The sequence below is a fragment of the Coenobita brevimanus genome, chromosome 112 (assembly GCF_032717465.1).
Source record: "Coenobita brevimanus isolate Jiangsu-jjx chromosome 112, ASM3271746v2, whole genome shotgun sequence".
NCBI lineage: Eukaryota > Metazoa > Arthropoda > Malacostraca > Decapoda > Coenobitidae > Coenobita > Coenobita brevimanus.
The window spans coordinates 17,489,687-17,511,177 of record NC_137065.1 but is presented as its reverse complement, the minus strand read 5'-3'; the positions used below and the strand labels follow the sequence as shown (position 1 = coordinate 17,511,177).

At 42.9% G+C, this 21,491-nt stretch overlaps 1 protein-coding gene across 1 annotated transcript in view; it reads left to right on the top strand.

Moving 5' to 3' along the window:
- The window catches only part of LOC145418128 (glutamate receptor 1-like), a 722,099-nt gene extending 700,846 nt beyond the window's left edge, over positions 1–21,253 (top strand). Inside the window, exon 19 of the mRNA XM_080286652.1 lies at positions 21,161–21,253. Within this exon, the coding sequence (XP_080142778.1) occupies positions 21,161–21,253 (93 nt within the window). The remainder of the gene's footprint in view (positions 1–21,160) is intronic.
- The last annotated feature ends 238 nt before the right edge of the window (positions 21,254–21,491 follow it).

Below are 21,491 nucleotides of genomic sequence, written 5' to 3'. Positions count from 1 at the left end.
GAGGGAGCATCTGATTCCTTCCCAGTAAGTCCTGGTGTAAGACAGGAATGTGTCCTTACTCCCCCCCCCCACACACACACACACACTTTTCAACATGTGAACTGATTCGGTACATGGTTGGGCTGTGAGTTGAAGTCACTGTGGAGTACCAATTGGTAATTTCGGAGATACTGATTTGCTGATGATAGAAGTACCCCAGTGCAAGTGCTGGAGATACTATTGAGAGCAACTGAGGAATTTCATGAGAACGAGAAGCCATTGGGATTAAATATCTCCTTGGCCAAGAACAAGTCAAGGCATTTGGTGGCTTGTTGCATGAAGCAGTTTAATCTGTCCAAGCATGTGGGGAGAACATGCAAGTTTTTGAAAAGATTCACTTTTCTTGGTAGTATGGTCCACAGTATCAAGGTCAGGCAACAAGATATTTTTTGGTCACATTGGACTGGTCTACAAGATTAGGAATTCAGTTATCTTGAGTATTTGGCTTTGTCGTTATTTGTGTACAAGGACAAAGGTTTGCATGTTCAAGACACTGTTGTTTCCTGTCTTATTCTGTAACTGCGAGATATGGAAACTAAACAGTGGGTTGAAGCTGATAATTGACTTCTTTGGTACTAAGTGCCTTTGCAGAATAATGTGATATTGCTGGTAGTCAGGTGCTAACGAACGATTCTCCGTGAGAATGAATCGTGGCCTATTGCCCACATAATACGTCAGTATCAACTCCATCGCCTCAGCACATGGCCCATTTTCCTGAAGCTGATCCTTCTCACAGAGTAATCTATGAAAGAGTTAACGCTGGGTGCATGAGACAAAGGGGATGGCTGAAGAACCCGTGGCTGGAGCATGTCAATCGTCTTTGTCAAGAGAGACTTAAAGGGGGGGGGGAAGAGTCACTGCTTGGAGGGTTGCACGAAAGGCCTGATGTTTGGTGGAATTGGAGGGTGAGTGAGGCCGTGCGACCGGTGTCATTTGCCCCTTTATAATTATATGTATATGTATATCTATCTATCTATCAATCTATCTATCTATCTATATATATATCTGTCTATCTGTCTATATCTATATTTATCTATCTATCTATCTCTATCTATATATCTGTCTATCTGTCTATATCTATATTTATCTATCTATCTATCTCTATCTATATATCTGTCTATCTGTCTATCTCTATATTTATCTATCTATATCAATCTATCTATATCTACATCTATTTAGTAAACAAATCTGACCGAAAATGCAGGGACTTCTGCATTTATGATCTTCCAAATACATTCAGCTTTACTGACAGCAGACTTCTGCTACTGGTTTAAAACTACAATAAATCTATCAAAAGACATTAGGAAAACACATAAAGAAGGTCAATCTATCTACCTATTGCCAGAGGCCTTATTCCCGTAAGGGATACCACAAAGAAATTCCTTCCATTTCGCCTGGTCCCCCACCATTTCACTCGCCTTCTCCCAGCTCACTCCCCCCCTCTCACATATACGTCTCCATTCTCTACCTCTATCGCAATCTTGGCCTCCCTCTGCCTCTCCCCCCTCCACCTCACTCACATACACTCTCGCTGTCCATCCTCTCCACATGGCCAAACTATCTCAGTATATTTGTACTAAAGATTTCTATCACATCCACAGCCACATTACAACGCTCCTTCACTTCCTCATTTGTCAATATGTCTCTCCATATAACTCTACATGCTCCTTTCAAATAACTCATTTCCACTGCCTTCATTCATGGCTTTTATCCTTCCAAGTAGGTCCAAGCTTCACTTCCATACATTAGAGTTGGTATCACAACACTGTCATCCAGCGACTTTTTTACTTCCATGCTGACTTCCCTGTTTCTTATCACTGCTTTTACCAAACTAGCAACCTTTCTTCCTTGTGGTACCGTTTCAAGAGCTCGCCCTCCAAACTTCCATCCTAACTCATCACACTACCCAAGTACTTAAATACACTCACTTTTTCCATTTCCTCATCAACCAGTGTCATTGTACATCCAGTGACTTCATTTCTGACGATGACCAAAACTTTATTCTTCCCTATATTCACTTTTAGATTCCTTTTCTTACACACTCATCCAAATTTATTCACCAATTCATGCAGTTCCTTTTCGTCTTCACTTAACAATACAGCACCATTTGCAAACAACAGTACAGGGAGTTTCCAAACGTTGCCATCTCTCATTACAGCTGCTCCAACATCCACTGCCCTACCTTGTATCTCTATCATAACCCCATCCATATACAGACTGAACAGCCATGGAGACATGACACATCCCTGTTTCAGTCTAACATTCAATTAGAAATATTTACTCAATTCACTATCCACACGCACTGCAGCCTTGGCCCCCTCATACATACTCTTCACGGCAATGCACAACTTCTCCTTACTCCATATATTCTTAATACTTTCCACAATCTTTATCTATCCACGCTGTCATATGCTTTTTCGAAATCCATGAAGGCTGCTTACAACTTTATTCCCTTCTCTAGAAACTTTTCCACTAAAAACCTGAGAATATCTGATCTATGCAACCTCTTCCCTACCTAAAACCTCCCTGTTTTTCACCAACTAATTCGTCTGTTATTTCCCTAACTCTGCCAATAAGTATCTTACCATATACTTTTCCTATTACAGTAAGACAAATGTCCCTATGACTTCCACACACTTCTTTTTCTCCTTTTCCTTTGTGCAGGGGAATAATTATACCTGGCTTCAAATCCTCCAGGATCTTCCTAGCAGGCCAATCTGCGCATCTTCTATATCCACTCTATTACTGTCTTTCCCTAATGCCTCAGCATTTGACCTCAGACTCCATCATTTCATTGGGCTTTCGCTATTTTGGCTTTCTTCATTGATTCCACTACTCGTACTTCCATCCTGCTGATTTCTTCCTCTCTTCTCACCTCCCTCCTTGACCCAGCCATTCTCCAGCCACTTATTCTCGCAATACTTTCATTTTCGACATTTAACAGTTCCTTAAAGTATTCTCTCCATCTGCTCACTTTTTCTCCCTTCTCCATTAGCAATCTACCATTTTTATCTTTCACTCCCCGAATAACTTCTTTAAACCCTGCCAAACTATCGTTACCTCTTTCCAGAACATTTTCTTACATTCTCTACACTTACACTCAAATTCTTTCCAAATTACACGTCCACTCTCTTCTTACTCTCTCTTATTAATCTTTTCACCTTTCTCTTCCTCTATGCATATAACATTTCCTTCTGTCTCTCAACTTTCTCCACACCCCTGTTTCTCATCCACTCACTATATGCTTTCTTCTTTTGTCCCACAGCCTGTCTCACCTCTTCAATCACCCATGCTGTTTCCTTCACCCCGTTTCACGCCATACACCACCTCACACGCCTCACAGATTTTTTTTTTTTCTGTGAATGTCTTGCACACACCTTCCACGTCACTCATCTGCGCCAAATCATATTTACCCAATAACTCCTCCCCTTCTCTCTTATATTCTGCCTTTTTTTTCCATCCTTTTGTAACTTTCCACCCTCTTTATATGAACAACTTTCTCCTCTCTTTCCTTTCTTCTATGCCTCCCTTTCATTTGCACCTTGACTCTCACCACCAGAAAGTCCACTCCCACAGCCTCTATATGCCCATGCATCCATTACACACCTTCTCATTCTATCATCCCCACGCACATAATCAATCATTGTCTTCCATTCATTCAGTTCACCACAGAAACTTCTCATCACTTGCCACCTTTACCTGTGGATCATTTTGTGTCTGAGGAGGGTACTGGCTATCACCAACCCCCTTCCGGCACAAATGTCCACTAGAGCACTGCCATTCTCATCTATCTCAGCAGGCACACCCCACTCACCAACTACTCCATGCACCTTCACATTCTGCACTTTTTCATTTATATCACCAATCAAAAACACTCTCTCATTCCTTTCAAACTTTTCTATGCACGCTTCCACATTTGTCCAGAACTCCTCTTTCACTCTGCTTCCACGACCTTGCATTGAACACACACACACAATAGCTCACATTTGTAGTTCAACTTTCAATCTTACCCACACAATCTTTGAGCCAACTGATCCACACTCTCTTAACTTTTCCTTCCATCTCTTGCACACAACAGTACAAACTCCTTCTCTTCCTATATCCTTCTCAACCACTCCCGAGCATATACCCCATCCAAACTCCCATTCTCTCACTCTTACCTCTCTACTTAGTTTCAGTTAATCCACATACATCTACGTTTGCATGCTGAAGCACCTGGACAATCTCTCTCTCTCTTTCACCTCATTATTTGCACCCCTTACATCCCATGCCACAATGCGTACCATGTACTATTTTCAGTCCTTCGTTGTCACCTGTTGGTCAGTTCTGGTCCGAGACTTCTTGTTCGTATTTCTAGTTAGTTGTTTTCTGGGGAGGGGCAGTAACCCTCCGCCAACCCACTTGTTGTCACATACGGAACACTTGTTGCTTAGTTATATTGTTACCACCCAGTGTTGTTGTGAAAAATATTTGACTTTGTAAAAATCTGTATCCTCTCTCGCGGCACCAAAATGTGAAAAATATTAAGAGGTTTTGGTAAACAAAGCAGGGCTCCTCTCTCGAGGCACCACAATATAAGAAATGTCTAGTATTTCCTAATAAACAACTCATATGTCGTTACTCGTCCCTAAAGTTGTCCTTAAGTAAATTCAAACAAGTCTCATAGAGTTAGGTGAACCGTAACTTAATCTTAACTCACCTACAGGAACTATTTCTCTTCTATCTCCTAGCAAATCCCCCCTTGAATTGGCCAATTCTTAAAGGTTACCTAGCCAGTGGAGAGGGAGTGTAGGACAACCGATGACGACGAGACTGCTACTCTGTAGTTGCTTAGGCTGTCAAGCGCCCTTGAGTGTGTATGTACAAGCTAACTCAATGAAGTCTAGGAGCACAGTCCCCACTCGAGTAGGTCTAGGAGCAGAGTGCGTGAAAACGACGGGCCTCTAGTACCTCATAGAATTGTAGGGGTGCCAACTATTAATAAATTACAGTACTAAACATAGTTAGATTACATCATGATATATACAGGGCGAATCTAACAAATTAATCCTAGTTTTAATTAACCCACCCCGTCCCGACCACTTTTTCACCACTGGTACCCCACAATCCCGACCATTTTTGGACCCAAATTTTTTTTGCTAAAACTTTCGCTTTTGATCAGAAACAATGGTCAATCACCAAGAAAGGTTCACCGGGGTCCATAAGTGGCCTAAACAGGTATACCTTCGTTACACCTGGTACCGTGTTCTGTGTAGGTGGTCTGAGGCTCTCACGTTTTCTATGGTATTATAAGTCTGGGAAACCAAGGAAAGTAAGTAGATATGTATTTATTACAAACATAAAAACATGTGATACAAGGGTAAATTGGATTTTATACAAAAATAGAGTTGAAATAAGCATTGTACCATCGTGTGAACCGAGCAAAATCGGCCAGACTGGTCACGATGAATCGCTAACATTGCTGAATCATGATACATATCATTTTTTCTACTTACATAATACATTTCCAATAACATTATACCATTTTACATTTTATTGAACTGTTTTTACGTATTCACAGGCCTTTCGATAACATTTAGCGTAATGTTAGCGCTTATTTACGTAGTGATTGAACTCGCTGTGACTGTTGTTTCAACTCATATTGTGTTCTTTCAACTTACATAATACTTTCCTAATAACATTATACACTTTTCCACTTTTGAGAACTGTTTCGAGATAGTTTCAGGCCTTACGTAAATATTTAGCGTAATAATAGCGCATAATAACACAGACGGTGAAGTCGCTATGACTACTATTTCAACCTACAACCTATTTTTGTACTTATATAATACTTCTCCACTAATATTACACATGTTTCCACTTGATATAATTGCTATCACATAATTGGAGACCTTACTATTCTACTGAGCGTCATATTATCGCATATTTACACAGTGAGTGCTATCGCGATATCATTTGTTTCATCTTACACTAGTATTCAACTTATAAATTACTTTCCTACTAACATTACACCCCTTTCCACTTTATATTCTTGCTATCACATATTTACTGACCAGAGTGTTAGACTGAGCGTCATATTTTCGCAGGTTTACACAGTGGGTGTAGTTTTGATATCACTTCTTTCAACTTACACTATTTCTCAACTTATACATTACTTTCCTGCAAACATTACACCCGATTCAACTTTATATAAAACTTAGCACATACTGACTGGCCTTACCATTATACTGAGAGTCATATCGCCATCCCACACAGTTTCAGTAGTGTAGGAAGTTATGGTACTCTCTGAAACATGGCTGAAGGCACAACGCAACATTGCACTCTACACACTCGTACCTTGTGTCTTTTCTCTGAGTGGCTGGTCTGACTGTTGAGTGCTTGCATACATGGCAGCGGCGCTGGGGTTTACGACGGTTTGGGTCGGAAGGGATTGTGCTAGGATAGTGGCGTCCTGCGAGGCGTAGGGGAGTCTGGGCAACCATGGGGGTGCGGGTGCGGTGTGTGGGTCTGTCCTGGGCATGCCTGGCGATTATTTCACGTGCCAGCTCCCTCACAAACCCCTCAAAGGTCTCTGATACTCCTGTTGTCATGGCGTGCAGGTAGTGTGCGTTCAGGACCGTGATGTCGAGCAAGTGGAAAAAGAGCTTTTTGTACCACTTCATCGTGGTCCTGGCACAGTCAACACTGGAAATCATCGAGTCTGACTGATCCACTTGCCTCATGTTCAGATTATAGTCCAGTACAGACTCAGGTTTCCAGAAGTTGCACCTCCTCTCGCTACGGTGATCAACGGAGTCTGTGCGGTGCATCAGGGGGCTGTGTACAGTTGATAGGAGGCAAACTTCCCTGTTGTGGTTCCACAGGGTGGCAAGGATGTTATTTGCCTGGAAGAAAACCACCTCGTTCTTGTCAAGTTTCCTCCCTATCTTGACCATACGGCGACGGTGTCTCTTGACTGTACCACAGACTCCGGTGTCGTGTTGGTGGAGGAACCTAGCGAGAAATGGGCTAGTGTACCAGTTGTCCAGGTACAACACATGACCACGATGAAGGTACTCCTCTATCACTGTCTTCACCACGGCCCCTGAAAGTCCTATACTACGATCTTCTGTTATATCTGTCTGTGCGCCCGTGTACAAGACTATGTCTTGCACATAACCAGTCTTACAGTCACACATAACAAAGATCTTGAACCCGAAACGGTGTCTCTTGCTGGGTATGTACTGGTGAAAGGAAATATTGCCTCTCCACAACACAAGACTCTCATCTATGACGAGGTCTCTGTAAGGATAAAATGAGGAGCGGAACATTTCCCGTAAATGATCAAATACCAGCCTAATTCTCCTCATTTTATCAGTGTTATTAGCATTAGCTGGATCTTCTGCATCAAAAAAGTGGAGGCGGCCGAGAATCTGCTGAAATCTATTATGACTCATCACCTTTCCAAAGAAAGGTGTGATGGTCATTGGGTCAGTGGTCCAGTTTGCAGGTATTTGTTTTTTTCTTACCACACCCATCAAGAGAACCAGGGCAAAAAATAAGAACATCTCAGAAATTGTCACAGGATAGTCATATTGCTGAGAATGCCTGCTCGTTGTTCCCAAACGTTCACTTTCACGGCGCTGTGTTCGTGAAAATATGTTTGTTCCACTATCCGCCCCACAAACGCCTCCCCAAAGAACAAGTGGAAGAAATCCACCCTAGAGGAACCCGCATGCATATCTGGAGCCGTGCAACCAGACCGCCACTCCTCAGTGACAGGGTGAATGATGGGAGTAAAATTACTCCCATCTTCCCAGTTCCACGAGACACCACCGTCTCCAGCCACGTCCCCATCGTCGCCTTCGTCAGGGTGGGGAGGTGAGGGTGGTGGGGGAGGTTGGGGAGGTGGAGAGCGGCGCCTTTCATCACTCGCACTTCTCTTCCCTCTCCCTTTTCCTTTACCCTTTCCCTTCCCTTTCCTTCCTTTCCTCACATCCTGGGGCTGTGGGGAGGAAGTTTGGGAATATTGTGGGGAGAAAGACGTGCTGGGGGGTGGCTCCACCTCCTCTCCCCTAGGCCTACGTGCACCATGTGCTCGTTCTGCCTCCCTCACACCACTTTCCCTTTCACCCCGCACTCCCGCCACACCACTTTCCCTTTCACCCCGCACTCCCACCACAACACTTTCGACTTCCCCAGAGAAAACACTTGGACCATACCTTATTTGCCTTCTCACCCCACCTTCTGATCCTCGGGGTGAGATTTTTTCCTTCCCCAACCACGAGGCGACATCACATCCTAAGCCGCCGTCATCGTCATCGTCCTCATCCTCATCCTCATCAGAATCTCTCTCTAGGGGATGGAGAGAGGTCCGTGCAGGTGGTTTGGGTGCAGGCTGGCCTTCCCTTGCCTTAGGATATGTCACATACCACATTTACCGGGGCGAAGGGACCTCCTCTTCACTGCTTGTTATTTCCTCCTCAGACTGGACGTAATCTCGATCCACCACATCATCATCAAGTGAAGAATCACTATCTCCAGTGAAGGCATCCAGGGCGGATTGTATTTCATCCTCTGAGAGACCTTTATGCGCCATGTCTGACCTGGGTCACTGCTAACAGGTGAGTGACCGAAACAAGGGCGAGCGCGGGTCATGCGGGGTCTGGGACGCTGTCCGCCTGGCGGCAGGTAGGGGAGGCTTGGGTAGGTGGGCGAATCGAGAATCTCGCGCGAATTTTGAAAATTGTGGAAATTATGAACCTTGCAATTGCAGGACGTTAAAGTACGTCGATGGGATTGGCAGTGACAAAACGTGAGGACGTGGAAGAACGTCGACGGGACACCGCGGGTTAAACAAAAGTTAAACCAAATACTCTGATTAACTATGAGAATATCTTAAATCCACATCTGCTTTACATGAAGACGTTTTCATCCTCGCCACGTCATCTAACGTGCAGATGCAGTTTTGGTCCGTGAAAAAATTCCATACAAGCACATGTATTTACAATATAGTTATCCATGAGGGTTAAACGCAGTAGCAATTAGTTTATCAATAATAAAAATTATTAAAGAGAACGTAATTTCTGGGTTATAATAACCGTTTGAACAAGTGACAATGGTCTCTAGTTTTCCTCTGTTTCTAACCAGGGACAACTATTATAATAAGCAGAGAGCACAACTGCTCTGGAGGAAAATATTTCACACAGTTTTGGGGCCGGGCAGAAAATGATACACTGTATCATGTATTATGACCCTTAGCCAGAAGTTCCCTCCATAGATCTCGAGAACCCTGTGCTGCAGCCCTTCTAGGTCACGCATCCTGTCCCGTTTGAACTTCACCATACCCTGGATCTGGAGTGGCCACTAACTCAAGGGTACCAGTTTATCAATAGTGTTTATACTGGTATGTCCCCTACATTTTACTTTTACGAGTCTCTGCACCCCCTCTGAATCTGGGTGCGTAGAGATCACTTTAGCTAATGGCCACTGGGATCTTAGTTGTTCAGTTTTCACAAAAACCACATCCCCTATGTTTATAACAGATTTGTTGCTGGCAGCCTGAGCCCCACAAAATCTTTCTCATAGGCTCAAAAGAAATTCCTCGCTCCAATGTCTATTCCAAGTATCCAACACCTTTTTGAGAGGTTGATATCCCTCCTGCAAATATTGTCCTAAATCATTATTTTCCATGGTAGGATCATCTACTTCCTGCATATCCACACAAGGCACCGGATGGAGCTTCCTGCCATATAACATTATGAGCTGATGTCAAGGCCTCTAGCGAGATACTAGTGTCATCTAGATAAGTCAGGGGTCTATTATTAATCGGAAAGCGGAATGTAAGGGGAGCCAATGATGAGGTGAAAGAGAGAGAGATTGTTCAGGTGCTTTAGAGTGCAAAAGTTGATGTATGCAGAATAACTGAAACGAAATGGAGAGGTGAAAGTGTGAGAGAATGGGAGTATGGATGGGGTATATGTGCAGGAGTAGGTGAGAATGAGAGGGCAAAAGAAGGAGTATGTATGGTTGTGAGTAAAGGATGGAAGAAGAGCACAAGAGAGTATGGATCAGTTGGATCAAGGATTGTGTGGGTAAGATTGAAAGTTGGAATACAAATGTGGGCGATTGTGTGTGTGTATGTGCCAATGCAAGATCGTGCAAGCATAGTGAGAGATGAGTTCTGGACAAGTGTGGAAGTGTGCATGGAAGAGTTTGGAAGGAATGAGAGAGTGTTTTTGATCAGTGATATGAATGGTAAAGTAGAGAATGTGAAGGTGGATGGAATAGTTGGCGAGTGGGGTGTGACTGCTGAGATAGATGAGAATGGCAGTGCGTTAGTGGATATTTGTGCTGGGAGGGGGTTGGTGATAGCCAATACCCTCTTCAGGCATAAAATGATCCACAGGTATACATGGCGAGTGATGAGAAGGGTAGGTGGTGAACTGAATGAAAGGAAGCCAATGACATTATGTGCGTGTGGATGAAAGGATGCAAAAATGTGTAATGGATGCAAGAGCTTATAGAGGTTGGGGGAGTGTACTTTTGACCACTGCTTGGTGGTGGCCAGAATCAAGGTTCATTTAGGATGGAGAAATAGAAGAAAGGACGAACGGGAAGAAGGAGTATTTGTAAGGAGCGTGGAAAGGTTACAAGAGGATGAGAAAAAGACAGAGTATAAGAGAGAAGTGGAGGAATGATTGGGCAAATATAAATTGGAACAGATGGGGGACGTGGAAGGCGTGTGCAGGATATTCACAGAAGAAATATGTGCAGCATGGAATGTGGTGTGTGGGATGAAGAGAAGACGGATGGGTGTGCAAGGAACAGCGTGGTGGAATGAAGAGGTGAGACAGGCTGTGGCACAAAAGAAGAAAGCATACAATGAATGGATGAGAAATAGGGGCGTGGAAGAAGTTGAGAGGCGGAAGAGAGAGTTACATGTAGAAAGAAAGAGAGAGGTGAAAAGATTAGTCAGAGAGAGTAAGAAGAGAGCAGATGAGGAATTTGGAAGGAACTTGAGTGTAAAGTGGAGGGACTGTAAGAAAATGTTCTGGAAGGAGGTGAAAAGAGTAAGACAGGGTGGAAGTGACGTTAGCAGGGGAGTGAAAGATAAAAATGGTAGATTACTAGTGGAGAAGGGAGAAAAAGTGAGCAGATGGAGAGAACACTTTAAGGAATTGTTGAACATAGAGGATGGAAGTAATGCAAGTATAAGTGGCTGGGGAATGGCTGGGAGAAGGAGGGAGGTGAGAAGACAGGAGGAAATCAGTAGGATAGAAGTTGTGGAAACAATGCAGAAAGTTAACTTGGGGAAAGCCCCAGGAATTGATGGAGTGTGTGGTGAAATGCTGAAGTATGGGGGAGAGATAGTAGTAGAATGGATGTGGAAAATGTGCAGATTGGCCTGGGAGGATTGGAAGTCAGGTATAATTATTCCCTTGTACAAAGGAAAATGGGAAAAAGAAGTTTGTGGTAATCATAGGGGCATCTGTCTTCTTAGTATAATAGGACAGAGTTAGAGAAAGAACAGAGGAAGTAGTGGGAGAAGAACAGGGAGGCTTTAGGAAGGGAAGAGGTTGTGTAGATCAGATATTCATTCTTAGATCATTAGTGGAAAAGTTTCTAGAGAAGGGAAAGAATTTGTATGCGGCTTTCATGGATTTGGAGAAACCATATGACAGGGTGGATAGACAAGGATTGTGCAAAAAAATATTAAGAATATATGGAGTACATGGAAAGTTGTTTAATGCTGTGAAGAGTATGTATGATGGTGCTAAGGCTGCAGTGCGTGTGGTTGGTGAACTGAGTGAATTTTTCTCTTTGAAGGTTGGGTTGAAACAGGGATGTGTCATGTCTCCATGGTTGTTCAATCTGTACATGGATGGGGTAATAAATGAGGTACAAGGTAGGGTAGTGGATGTTGGAGTGGCCCTGTGAGAGAGGGTAGTGTTTGGAAACTCCATGTACTGTTGTTTGCAGATGATACTGTGTTGTTGAGTGAAAACGAAGGAGAGCTGCAAGGCTTGGTGGATGAGTTTGGGAGAGTGTGTAAGAAACGGAATCTAAAGGTGAATGTAGGGAAGAGTAAAGTGATGGTCTTTGAGAGAGGTGAAAACAGTGAATATACAGCGAGGCTGGATAGTGAGGAATTGGAAAATGTGAGCACGTTTAAGTACTTGGGTAGTGTGATGAGTAAGGATGGAGGTTTGGAGGGTGATGTGCTTGAAAGGGTACAGCAGGGAAGAAAGGTTGTTGGTTCCTTGAGAGCAGTGATAAGAAACAAGGAAGTAAGCATGGAAGTGAAAAAGTTACTACATGACAGTATTGTGATACCAACTCTAACGTATGGAAGTGAAACTTGGACGTTGCTGGAAGGACTCAGGTCAAGAGTGAGAGCAGTGGAAATGAGTTATTTAAGAGGAGCCTGTGGAGTCACATGGAAAGACAGGCTTACAAATGAGGATATAAAGGAGAGTTGTGGTGTGGATGTGGATGTGATAGGAAGCGTTAGGAGGAATACACTGAGGTGGTTTGGCAATGTGGAGAGGATGGAGGGTGAAAGCCTGATGAAGAGAGTGTATGTGAGTGAGGTGGAGGGGGGAAGAGGGAGGGGGAGCCGAGGATGAGATGGAGGGATGGGGTGGAGAGGTATATGAGAGAGGGTGGTGTGTGTTGGAAGGGGGGCAGTGAAATGGCGGGGGACATGGCGACGTGGAGGCGATTTGTTTGTGGCCACCTCGAGCGGGATTGAGGCGTCTGGCAATAGATAGATAGATAGATTTCAATTTTAATTATTACTGTTCTTAATTCTTCTCTCGTGATCTTAGTCATGTGTAATGTTTTCCTCAGGCAGTTCTTGACAATACCAATCATTCACTCGGTAAATGCATTTTGCCGTGGAGCTCTTGGAGCTGTGAACTCCCAGGAACAATTTCGGATTCCCAGTGCCGAGATAACCTTTGGGTCATTCATTATGTTCAACAGTAAAGGTGCTGCTTCAACGAAATTTGTTGCATTGTCGCTTATTAAATTGCCAGGACAAGACCTTTTTTTTTTATGCGAGGAAGAAGGAACCAAAGGCCGTGAGCCGCAATTATTGTTCCTTCCAAGAGAAAAACAAAATACAAGAGAGAGCCAAATTAAAGATCCGATCATTTCAAGATGCCTGGACACACTGCGTTTGAAAGACTGGAGATCATAGGAAGCAGGAAATACAGACAAAGGGACCTGTTGCATAAATGAAAGACTGGGAGTAACGGTTAACTCTTGCATTAGAGAGTTGGACAGAAAAGGGATGAGAGTTTGCTGCTAGACGGGTGCCTAGCACCCGTCGTAGAGGAGGAGGAATGCATGCAGACAGTTCAGAGGAGCAGTGACCATTGATGTAAGAATAGAAAAGAGATCAAGATGCAACAGTGCAACGAAGAGACAGGTTGAAGGGAGTCAGAAAGAGGAGGAGAGTTAATGAGACGAAAAGCCTTTAACTCCACCCAATTGAGAAGAGCTGTATATGGGGAGCCTCCCCACACATGAGAGTTGTACTCCACACAGGGGCGGATAAAACCCATGTATAAAGTCAGCAACTGTGCAGGGGTAAAGAAGGTACGGAGTCGGCTTAGCACACCTAATCTCTTGGAAGCAGATTTTACAAGAGATGTAATATGGTCTTTCCAAGATAAGTCCCGAGTAAATGAAACCCCAAGCATGTTCAAGGATGATGCAGGATTAAACTGAATATTATTAAACATTAGTGGGTATACCTGCAGAATATTTTGTCGGGTTGATAGGTGTAAAAACTGAGTCTTTGATGCATTAAAAACAACCAGATTATTTTTACCCCAGTCAGAGATACGAGCCAAGTCAGACATTAGGGGTGTCATAGCCTCATCTCTTGTTTGTTGAAGTAACTGCTGAGATGGACATTGCAGGAACCGAATGGATAGGTGAAGGGTGGAGTCATCAGCATATGAGTGGATAGGGTTAGATGTACAGCTCAGAAGGTCATTGATGAATAAAAGGAAGAGAGTTGGTGATAGGACAGAGCCCTGAGGAACACCACTGTTGATAGATCTAGCAGAAGAACGATGGCCGTCTACAACAGTGGCTATAGAACGACCAGAAAGGAAGCTAGCTATGAAGGCAAGATAGAAGGATAGAAACCATAATTGGGCAGTTTGGAAATTAAAGATTTATGCCAGACTCGATCGAAAGCCTTTGAGATGTCAAGTCCAATATCAAAGCTTTTGCCAAAGTCCCGAAAGGAGGATGACCAGGAACCTGAAAGGTAGGTGAGAAGATCGCCAGTGGAATGTCCCTGACGGAACCCATATTGACGATCAGATAGAAGGTTGTTATAGGAAAGATGCTTTAAATTTTTTCTATTAAGAATTGACTCGAAAACTTATGAGGTACAGGATGTTAAAGCAATTGGACGATAGTTAGAGGGTTGGGAATGATCACTCTTCTTTGGGACTGGCTGAATGAGAGCAAACTTTCAGCAAGAAGGAGAGGTATAAGTTGATAGACAAAGGCGAAAGAGTTTGCCTAGGCAGGGTGTAAGCACAAAAGCACATTTCTTGAGGACAACAGGAGGGACTCCATCAGGCCCATATGCCTTGTTAGTATTGAGGCCAGTGATGGCAGAAAATACATCAGCTGAAGAAATTTTAATGTCAGCCATGAGGAAGTCAGAGGGGGGAAGTGATGGAGGAACAGCACCGGAATCGTCTAAGGTGGAATTGGAGGAGAAAGTCTGAGCTAAGAGATCTGCTTTATTAGTAGAAGAAATAGCTACAGAGCCATCAGAGTAGAAAAGAGGAGGGAAGGATGATGAGGTAAAGTTGTAAGAAAGGTTTTTGGCAAGGTGCCTGGAGGAGCAGGAAGAATTTGAGTTGGAGAGTTGAGAGCCTTTAGTACGGATGATATTATTTTTAGCAGAGCGAAGAACGCACTTAGCACGATTCTGTGCAGAAACATATAAAAGATGTGATTCAGGGATGGGTTGGGTCGTAGAAGTAAGATAGTTCAAGAATTTTTGATAGTAGAATTAGAAGATAAGTAAACTTAGGTTTCCCAACTAGTTGGTTAGTGGGTTTTTTCTTTATTTCAGTCTTCTGTTTGACATCAGTAGGTTTTACTGCTCCTTGCAAATGTTTATAGAGTTTCATCAAGCCTTCCTCAATCTCTTCACAGGAGAAATTACCCTTTTGGTACCTACCATACAAAGCATCCTTGGTTTTCGGTGGATGCTTTAAGGACACAATTCTTGAAAGCACCCAGTGTGATGCCTTAATATCTTCGTAAGTACCTAAGGCCTTTAAGTTACAACTTAGTGCAATCCTAAAGTTATGTAAGGAATCAAAATTGTGTCTAGGTATGGGCAGTTTAATTAGAGCCTTCAGTAATTGAGTAATAACATGCTCCCCGTCTTCGTAGCTTTGTCTAAGGATAGTCAAGGCCACCTCATAATTATTTGCTTCTACTGGTAATTCTTTTATCAGCTGATAATGATGTTCCTTTGACCTGCCCTAACAGATATGTAAGTTTGCTGACTTTATTGAGAGCTGTTCTATCATGTACTAAATATTTGAACTGGTCCCAGAAGGATTTCAAGTTCTGCTCCGCATCAAACTCTGGAAGAGTTATTTGTGGTAACACAGCTCTACTCTGCTCTTCCACAATTTGTGTTTCCGTGGCAGTCTCAGCTAGTTTTGACTCTAGTGTCTTCACTACAGTTAGGTATTCTTCTAATTTACCTTCAAACTTCGTAGTTTCTGACTCTAAGAGTTCCTTATCATCAGGCTTTACTATAGCTGCTTCTAAAGTTATATATCTTTCTTCATATTTGTTCCAACAGTCTTTCAGGACATTTAGGAGACTATTTAATTTATCCTTGGACAGAGGTATTTCGTCCAAAGACTGTTTACAATCATTTATGACTCTAGTTACCCATCCTGCTTTACCTCTAGAAAATCTTTGCAATAAAGAAACAGACATGTTGACTGGTTTCTAATTTACTAATATAATTATGAGTTTCAACCACAAATTAACCCCAGCTTAATAATTATCGCGGCCTTTCCTCTAACTTTCGCTCTGTTGAGCACCACCTCTCCTCCTCTAAACCTCACCTTCTTTTTCTAACGGAGACTCAGCTGAGGCAACTGACAGCAAACCTTTTTCTGTATCCTCCTACTTTCTCTATACTCATTTCAAAGCCAAAGGCGACCGTTGTGTATATATACGCAACGACTTATCTTGCTCTCGTGTTCCTGAACTTGATTCTTCTGAATTCTCCACACTCTGGCTTCGGCTTTCCTGTCATTCTCTGACTAAATATATCTGTGCTGTTTACTTATCCCCTAATTCTACTGACTATCAAAAATTCTTCGACTATCTTACTTCTACGATGGAACATATTCTATCCATTTCTCCTTTCTCTGAAATCTCCATTCTGGGAGATTTCAATGTTCACAACCACCTTTGGCTCTCCTCTCCTTTCACGGATCCACCTGGTGAACAAGCCTACATCTTCTCTATCCTTAATGACCTAGAGCAGCTTGTACAGCACCCTACCCGTATCCCTGACCGCCTTCAAGAGAGCTCCAACATACTTGACCTCTTCCTCACAACTAATCCTTCTGCTTACTCTGTTAATCTTTTCTCTCCGTTGGGCTCCTCCGATCACAACCTTATTACCTTAACCTGTCCTATCACTCCGGTACGGCCTATGGACCCTCCAGGGAAAGGTCGTCTGTGGCATTTTGGAGTCGCGGACTGGGAGGCCCTCAGGCAGTACTTCTTTGATTTTCCTTGGAATGATTATTGCTTCCATGGCCGTGAGCCATCTGAGTGTGCCTTGTGCATTACGGAGGTTATTCTTTCAGGCATGGAAGCATACATTCCTTTCTCATATCCTTTGACTAACGCAAGAAAGCCTTGGTTTAATCATGCTTGTTCTAATGCTGTCCGCAACAAGGAGAGGGCCTACAAAAGGTACCGGACCCAACCCACCCCTGAATCACATCATCTTTACGTTTCTGCCCGGAATCGTGCTAAGTCTGTTCTTCGCTCTGCTAAAAATAATTTCATCCATACTAAATGCTCTCAACTCTCCAACTCGAATTCTTCCTGCTTCTTCTGGCACCTTGCCAAAAATCTTTCTAACAACTTTACCTCATCATCCTCCCTCCTCTTTTCTACTCTGATGGTTCTGTAGCTCTTTCTTCTACTGATAAAGCAGATCTCTTCACACAGACTTTCTCCTCCAATTCCACCTTAGACGATTCCGGTGCTGTTCCTCCATCACTTCCCCCCTCTGACTTCCTCATGGCTGACATTAAAATTTCTTCAGTTGATGTATTTTCTGCCATCACTGGCCTCAGCACTAACAAGGCATATGGGCCTGATGGGGTCCCTCCGGTTGATCTCAAGAACTGTGCTTCTGTGCTTACACCCTGCCTAGGCAAACTCTTTCGCCTTTGTCTGTCAACTTGTACCTTTCCTTCTTGCTGGAAGTTTGCTCTCATTCAGCCAGTCCCAAAGAAGGGTGACCACTAACAACCCTCTAACTATCGTCCAATTGCTTTAACGTCCTGTATTTCAAAGTTTTCGAGTCAATTCTCAGTAGAAAAATTTTAAGGCATCTTTCCTATCACAACCTTCTTTCCGATCGTCAGTACGGGTTCCGTCAAGGACGCTCCACAGGCGATCTTCTCACCTACCTTTCAGACTCCTGGTCATCCTCCTTTCGTGACTTTGGCGAAAGCTTTGCCATTGCACTTGACATCTCAAAGGCTTTCGATCGAGTCTGGCATAAATCTTTAATTTCCAAACTGCCCTCCTATGGTTTCTATCCTTCTATCTGTGCCTTCATCGCTAGCTTCCTTTCTGGTCGTTCTATAGCCGCTGTTGTAGACGGCCATCGTTCTTCTCCTAGATCTATCAACAGTGGTGTTCCTCAGGGCTCTGTCCTATCACCAACTCTCTTCCCTTTTATTCATCAATGATTTTCTAAGCTGTACATCTAACCCTATCCACTCATACGCTGATGACTCCACCCTTCACCTTTCCATTCGGTTCCCGCAACGCTCATCTCAACAGTTACTTCAACAAACAAAGGATGAGGCTATGGCACACCTAATGTCTGACTTGGCTCATATCTCTGACTGGGGTAAAAATAACATGGTTGTTTTTAATGCATCTAAGACTCAGTTCTTACACCTATCAACCCGACAAAATCTTCCACGGGTATACCCACTAATGTTTAATAATATTCAGCTTAATCCTGCATCATCCTTGAACATGCTTGGGGTTTCATTTACTCGGGACTTATCTTGGAAAGATCATATTACATCTCTTGTAAAATCTGCTTCCAAGAGATTGGGTGTGCTAAGCCGACTCCACTCTTTCTTTACCCCTGCACAATTGTTGACTCTATGCAGGGGTTTTATCCGCCCCCGTGTGGAGTACAACTCTCATGTGTGGGGAGGCTCCCCACATACAGCTCTTCTCAATAGGGTGGAATCAAAGGCTTTTCGTCTCATTAACTCTCCTCCTCTTACTGACTCCCTTCAACCTCTGTCTCTTCGCCGCACTGTTGCATCTTTATCTCTTTTCTATCGCTACTTTAATGGTCACTGCTCCTCTGAACTGCCTGCTTGCATTCCTCCACCTCTACGACGGGCGCGTAGCACCCGTCTGGCAGCAAACTCTCATCCCTTTTCTGTCCAACTCTCTAATGCAAGAGTTAACCGTTACTCCCAGTCTTTCATTTATGCAACAGGTCAGCTCTGGAACTGTCTCCCTCTGTCTGTATTTCCTGCTGCCTATGATCTCCAGTCTTTCAAACGCAGTGTGTCCAGGCATCTCAAAATGATCGGATCTTGAATTTGGCTCTCTACTGTATTTTGTTTTTCTCTTGGAAGGAACTGTTACTGCGGGCTCATGGCCTTTGGTTCCTTCTTCCTCGCATAAAAAATAAAATAAAAAATAAAAATTCGAAGAGGGTAGGGATTAGGTCCTCTTTGTGCCCTGTCTCCCTGGGTTATTAAACCTCTAGGTTTATATTTATCTCCCCACTCACTTTCCAAATACTCATTACAGCTCAGCTAATTATTCATTTAATTTTGAGGAGTGTAGGGATTAGGTCCATAATTTCAACCTATCCCCAGGGTTATTAAATCTCTAGGATTACATTTCATCCCCACACTCAAAATCCAAAACATTCATTTTCCCTTAACTCGGTATGTACGTATTTCCACGTTCTCCACTTCAACCGAACGTGGTAGTAAACTATGCCCAACAAAAGCAACTTTAAACACATTCAGCACTCTGGCACACATCGGCTTTCTTCACTTGGGGCACCAAAATGTGAAAAATATTTGACTGTATAAATCGGTATCCTGACTCGGGGCACCAAAATGTGAAAAATATTTAGAGGTTCTGGTAAACAAATCGGGGCTTCTCTCTCGAGGCACCACAATATAAGAAATTTCTAGTATTTCCAAATAAACAACTCATAGGTCGTTGCTCGTCCCTCAAGTTGTCCCTATGTAAATTTAAACAAGTCTCATAGAGTTAGGTGAACTGCAGCTTAATCTCAACTCACCTACAGTAACTATTTCTCTTCTATCTCCTATCTAATCCCTCCTTGAATTGGCCAATTCTTATAGGTTACTTAGCTAATGAAGAGGGAGTATCAGACAACCAATGACGATGAGGCTGCTTTTCTGTAGTTGCTTGGGCTGTTAAGCATCCTTGAGTGTGTATGTACAAGCTAACTCGATGAGATCTAGAAGCACAGTCCCCACTCGAGGAGGTCCAGGGGCAGAGTGCGTGAAAATGGCGGGCCCCTAGTTCCTCATAGAAGTGTAGGGGTGCCAACTATTAATAAATTACAGCACTTAATACTGTTAGACTACATCATGATATATACAGGGCGAATCTAACAAATTAATCCTAGTTTTAATTAAACTAAAGTTAAACCAAATATTCCCTTTAACTATGTGAATGTCTTGAATCCACATCTGCTTTTCATGAGGACCCTTTCATCCTCGCCACGTCATCTAACGCGCAGACGCAGTTTAGGTCCGTGGAGAATTCCATATAATAATATGTATGTACAATATAGATGTCCACGAGGGTTAAACACAGTAGCATTTTGATTATCAATGTTAAGAATTATTAAAGAGAACGTAATTTCTGGGTTATAAAAACCCCTTGAACAAGTGACAACGATCTCTAGTTTTCCTTTGCTTCTAACCAGGGACGACTATTATAAAAAGTAGAGACAGTAACTGCTCTGGGGGTAAATATTTCCCACAGTTGTCAATGATTTCCTGGTTTACAGGAAAACATTTGGCTTGCCACTCGATGTAGAGATACCCTAAAAACATAGTACGACAACACTAGTAGGTGGATGATGGACCCCCTTACCTATGACAGTATATATATATATATATATATATATATATATATATATATATATATATATATATATATATATATATGTATATATATATATATATATATATATATATATATACACACACACACACACACACACACACACACACGTCTCGTACATTCTCATTGGTCTATAAAGTCTTCCTCACTCCTTTCCACCTTTAAATAAACTATACCACATTCACTTGAGCCAGTGACAAGGAGCCCAGAAACAGTTAGAAGGTTGCTGCTGATTGGCCGATATAATACTAGGTGTGGCAGCGAACAGTGAGGTGTTCCCGTTTAGTTTCACTGCGGTGTTCTCTTGTGCTTCACACAGTGTATTCGGAATATACATTGTTTGTTTTTTATTACATCCTTATACTACATACATTGCAAAGTACCCGTGGCAGTCACTGCCATACAACAAGGCATGAAAAGTGCCGTGAACAATGGATAAGGAATGGTAACGACCTCTGTCCCTCAGTGGGTACTGTGGGTGCGGTGAGTGTTCGACCCGTGGTTCAGTCACACTGATTTCTGTCCCACCACTCTCCCCCCAACCCAACCACCGCACTTTTACCCACGTGTGTTGGTCAGTCATAGGCGTCAATTTTGTCCCAAATGACAGAGTTAAGCGATTGCCCTCTACTCTAAATCCTCACTCTAATCTCACTCTTCTTTTTCTCTCTTCCAGCTCAGCCTGTCGGATGCAATGAAGGCTAAAGCCCGAATGTCCATCACAGGAAGGAAAGATTTAGACAATGGACGAGTGAGGAGACAGGTTTGATATCAGTTTTCACTCAGCCATACTTCTGAATAATTTTATTTAAAGACTCTTGCGGGTGTGGATCATTTTGCCATTCGTCTTTTCAAGTAACTTCGAAAGTCCATTTTTAAATGTATTTGTTTTTAGATATGCTTGTGTGTGTCTGATGTTTGTTTCCTTCTAAATATGTGTTTAAGTCAGAGGTAAGATCTGTTTTTTACGTCTTCATTTGTGCATTGATGTTTCTGCTTAGATGCGT